General features: G+C 38.3%; 1 protein-coding gene across 5 annotated transcripts in view; it reads right to left on the bottom strand.

Moving 5' to 3' along the window:
* ptprfa (protein tyrosine phosphatase receptor type Fa) overlaps positions 1–5,310 on the bottom strand; it is a 276,413-nt gene that overhangs the window by 85,887 nt on the left and 185,216 nt on the right. For all 5 annotated transcript variants that reach the window (XM_034584044.1, XM_034584041.1, XM_034584043.1 and 2 more), the window contains 2 exons: positions 2,419–2,555; positions 2,008–2,152 (listed from right to left, as the gene is read on the bottom strand). In XM_034584044.1, coding sequence (XP_034439935.1) covers positions 2,008–2,152; positions 2,419–2,555 — 282 coding nt within the window. The remainder of the gene's footprint in view (positions 1–2,007; positions 2,153–2,418; positions 2,556–5,310) is intronic.

Here is a 5,310-nt window from a genome sequence, read left to right as displayed (position 1 = left end):
AAACATGGCTGCCACATGTGGAACAAGGTCTACTTGCACATTTGCAATTATACTGTTTTGTGAGCTACACAGCCTGTGGTTGGTATTGCTGTATTATTATAGATTGAGAACTCACAAATGGTGGGCAGGGACGGACTTCATCACAAATGATTAGCCTATTCTCTGGACAAAGTACATACAGTACATCACAAGAACCATTCAATTACAAGTTCAAAACCAAAAACACCTTTTAACAATCTCTCCTCAAGTAATCAGCTCACCTTACTCTCTTTGTCAACAATATGCCTACATGAGAAATTAGTTTTAGGATTATGATTTTTATGTTCATAAATCATAAAATTTAAAATACCCTTTAATATTAGTACAAATTGTAAGTGTAGGCTATATTAATGTACCTTTAGGCTACTAGACCTAATAGTATGGGAGACTAAAGAGGCAGACTTCACCATTTGGCATGGTAGGCAGGAATCATAGTAACATGCTAATTTGAACTACACAGTACAACGGGTTAAGAATCCAAAGTAGTCCAACATTTTTCATTTAAGTAGTTCTTGTTTCATTGAACCCGGACCCAAAGCAGTAAGCCAACATATTTATTCATAAATGATAGTCGATGCCATTATCCAGGGGTTAGATTTGGTTTTGTAAAGAGGGGGAGCCCTTTGTAGCTGTCAGAGCATAAAGCTGCTGTGGACAACAGATTGTCATAGGACCGAATCCATCATTTTACTTTCTAAATCAATGAAGGTTACTGCTATAAAAAAATCTATATCCGTATGCTGTAAGTTTTGATCACATTCCATCTTACATCCTTTCTCTCTCTCTTAAACCACAGGGTGTTTGTATTGTTATGTCCTGCCTGTGAATAATCTGCATTACCAACTGTAAAGCCTGTCACACATCTGGCTGCTCCCAGGCTATCATTTAACATGCATTAGACCAGACAAAAACACAGTATAGACTTACACACGCAACACGTGAATGTTCATGCCAAACTATTTGATACCAGCCACAGCCAATGATATTAAAACGGCCCACTCTCCCCCTGTTTGGACCAGTAACCACACAATATTATGGGCCTTACGATAAAGGCACACACCATCGATATTCAAGTTCAGTTTTTTTTTTTTTCATAATTTCAATACTATATAGTTTTGTTCACCCAATTGTCAAGTGGCCAACGGGGGAAACTCCCAGCACTCCCGGTGGCCAGTCAGCCCTTGATGGTGGGGTTAAAATGGGAGGTTCTGCTGACTCTTGAGATATCACATTCACAAGAATGGGACGGATGGAAGGACAACCTGAGTCATAATAATTGTAACACAACTACAGTGATTGCGTGAGGGGGTCCGAGGCAAAATGCAGGTGATCAACATTCACTTCAGTGACAAAATGCAACCTCTATAGATGTCTCTCTACTCTTGCCCTTCTCTGTCTGCCCCAGGCTAATTCATATTAGGTAAGAGACAAGGGTGACAATCATTCAGATTAATAAATGAGAACCTGTGAACATGACACTTGTTTTTGCTTGACTTTAACTCTGTAATTCATGTAGTAAATTAATGAGTGTACCCTCTGCTCACAGCTCTATTGTGAAATGAATCTCCTGATCACAAACAGTCATGATCTGTTGAGCTGTATAAGCCATGGTATCCGCCATACGCATTCTGTATATAAGTCAGTGAAAAGCAGTTACAAAAAAAGTGTGTTGTGTTTGTATCATGTTGTTTTAATTTAGCAGGTTCTTAAACAACTAGAAATCATGTTTATTTAAGAATTTTCTTTCATGGCGTCCATGAAAGCTGATGATGCAGGATGACATCTTGTGTAAGACTTACCTTTCATTAAATGTGGCTTCATGTTTACTCCTCTTAGATTATTTGCAATAAGTTACTTTAAACATGAAACAGACCAGAACTAAGAGTAAACAATGGATCATTTTTCTTTTTATATAGTCCAAATAACTGAACCTGTGTTGAAGTGGTGTTAAAAGGCTGCAGTACTTACTGGATTGGGCAGTTCTGGTCTCAATTGGCCTAGTAAAGACTCCTAAACCCATCTCAGATCGTGCTGCCAGGGAAAACATATAGACTGTGTCCGGCTTCAGACCATCAACTGCGTAGAAACCTGCGGGCTCGAAAGTGACGCGATGCTGTGGAGAGAAAGCCATGTGTGTAAACACACCCACACACAAAGGATTCTGTCAAAGAATATATTAACTATCCAATCTAATCTTGTCACATGTTTCCAGAGAAAAGTTAATCCGATGCAGGTGTAGTTTAGCTTCCAAGTCTGTTTGTGCAAATCAGCTCAAAAACAACGGAATATAAATAAAAACCCATGTACCCGTTTCAGCACTAATATCCTTCCCATCAAAGTATCAGACTGGAAGGAAAATGTTTTCAAGGTGGTGTTTACCTTGTCTGTAGGGTTGTTGGCCTCCCAGTAGAGCAGCTCAAAGCTAATGATGGGCTCCTGAACTGGCCAAAGCCATGACAGCATGATGCGTGAATCCAGTTCTGCTTCAGCCTCAAACCCAGACGGCTGAGCTGGAACTGGAGTTAGAAACAAAGAGCAGGTGAGGTTCAAAGAGCTAAATAGAAATAGAGGCAGGCAATGAAGGATGTATTCATAGTTGGAAATAAAAAGCAAGAAAGTCAGATCTTAGTGAGAGTTCAGTCAATCAGAATGTGAAAGGCTGCAGTCAATACTCGTCCATAATTACAACAGCAACCAAGCTGATGAAGGTGATGTCACTTAGCTAAGAATCTAATTATCTAACAGTTGTATAATGGCCTTAAATGCCAGGCATTTACTGAACTATGTTAATATGATCATCATTACAGCCATTCACGGATTCTGCTATTTGATACACGGTCTTGCTTAACTTTGCTTTGTTGCAGCTGAAGTGGGACTCCAGTCAAGCTAACACACTCCATGATGCACAATATGTCTTCATAAGTAACTTTTAAATGTTGTTTTGCTAGTTTACATTACACTCTAAAATACAATTCAGGGTGAGCTGCTAATATATGTTGCCCTCTACAATTTAGATGAAACACACTAGTGAAAACATCACTAGGATTATTTTATATTCATTACTGCCTATTGATCCCTTTCAACTAAATCTTACACACGGAACCTTTAAGTCCTAAGAGGTAACCATAAAAGTTAAGACAAATTTTTGACAAGTGACATCAGAGTTTACAGCAAACGTAGAGCAACATGTCTGACATGTCAAATGTTTCACAGCACAGGTAGCCAAAGGCCATGAGTAACCACAAATCTACATTTTATAAACCTTGACAATGGGATTTTGTCCTACCGAAGTGCAGACTTTGGTGCAGGTGTTAAATGGTAAATGGACTGAATTATTATAGCGCTTTTCCACTTAAAGCACTTTACAGTATACGTTGCATGCGCGCATGAATTCATACAGCACTTCTATATGCAGTTCTTTAAACTGTGATACCATTCATAGACTTTATGCACAGCTGTCAGGAGCAATTTGGGGTTCAGTATCTTGTCCAAGTACATCCGTCCCAATGTTCTTTGAAGTTACCATTAATGAAGCAGTGATTTATTTTGCCTGAACTGCTGATTCACACCACACACACACAGCCCATTGCTCCTAATGATATGATATCATGGATAGCTACATAATAGATGGCATGTGTTGCGAGAATTTCCCCTTAATCCCAGAGATGTGCAGATAAAAGTGTAGAACCAGCCGACTCTTCTCACTCTGATACAGTTACTACTAGACTTTGTTATATGCACTCAAGTCAAAATGATTTATGTGAGCTTGTAAGGGTGCTGAACTCTATTCCACAAATAAATAAAGTGGGGCGGCTGACTCTGGGTGGCTTTATCTTCTACTGCAATTCTGCTGTGATGTCATGTTTTAATCCCTCCATGCACAGTAAGCCGACAAACAGGCTGTGTTTGAAGGAAATACTGTTATTATTCCTCTTCGTGCAGTCAGTCACTTGTGTCGTGTGTCGGACCTTCTTATTACACACAAACCCACATTACTGTATGCACTCCTGAATATTACAACTCTATTCACCTCAGCTGGTGAATATTTGACAACTCTGTTTTCATATAACTTCAAAATGATGTGAGTGTAACACAGTATTGCTAGACAGTTAAGCTGCTACTAATAAGTTCCTGCAGCCATAAACATACATCAGTACGTAGCTTGATAAAAACAGCCAAGCATCAATGAATTTCACAACTCTAGCTGCACAGTAACTAATCATTTCATTGAGGAGTAGGTTTAAAGCAAGGCAATGTCATTTTTATGTATAAAGCACGTATCATACCCAGTGGTAGATTCAAGGTGTTGTGCAGGGACATTCAAAAAAAAAAAACACACAGAGACAAAATTAAAAGAAAACTAAACTCAGAAAGGACAGTTTAAAACAAACATTTTACAAGAGTAGAATAAGATTGGTAAAAAAAAAGATTAAACGATGTTAAAGACATAAAGAGGAAATTTGTTTGAAAATGTAAAAATAAGTTGAAATAGAATTGTGTAAAATAATACAATAAAAATGGATAAACATACAATGATGACCTTGTTAAAAAGCTGAGTTCAACCTAAAAACTTCAATGGATGGAGCATTCCAACGATGATCAGGCATTGGGTTCCAGCACTGTGCTGCATAGTGACTAAAAGATGCTTCTCCACTTTGCCCTTGGCACCACAAGCAGACCACTCCCCAGTGTTCTCAGAGGTCTCGCAGGGTTAAATTGGACTAACATGTCTGGTAGGTATTTGAGTTTTTTAAAATGAGCAGTAAAACCTCAATCCTGTGGTTTACTGGCAGCCAGTGCAGAGATTGAAGAACAGGGATGAAGTCCATTGCGGTAGTCAATTTTAGGAGAGACAAAATGAAAGCATGAATCCGTTTTTCCAAGTTTCTTTTTTGTCATGTTTTTGAGGTGATACATGCTGATTTTGTGATTTCTTTGATGTGACTGTTAAAAGTAAGGTCACAGGTAAGGTTATTGTTGTAAATGATATGGCCAAGTGTGAGGATGTATAGATAGAACAAGAGCATGTGTTCTAACTTGTGGTTTCCAATGGAGACAAAATAATCCATGCAGGTATAACCTATGTAGATGACTTGTTGTTGATGTTTCCAGTAACCACAGTGTAGCCAAGAACAGTTACTCTCAACTATTTGTTAAGTGTAGTATTGCTGTCAGTATACGAAGAAGTCTATATCTTTCATATACTAACAATACATACATGTGCCATTAGACTTTAATCAAACTGCCAAGATTATTATTAATGTATTACTT

This window comes from Hippoglossus hippoglossus, chromosome 4 (assembly GCF_009819705.1).
Source record: "Hippoglossus hippoglossus isolate fHipHip1 chromosome 4, fHipHip1.pri, whole genome shotgun sequence".
NCBI lineage: Eukaryota > Metazoa > Chordata > Actinopteri > Pleuronectiformes > Pleuronectidae > Hippoglossus > Hippoglossus hippoglossus.
This window is presented reverse-complemented; position numbering and strand designations above follow the sequence as displayed.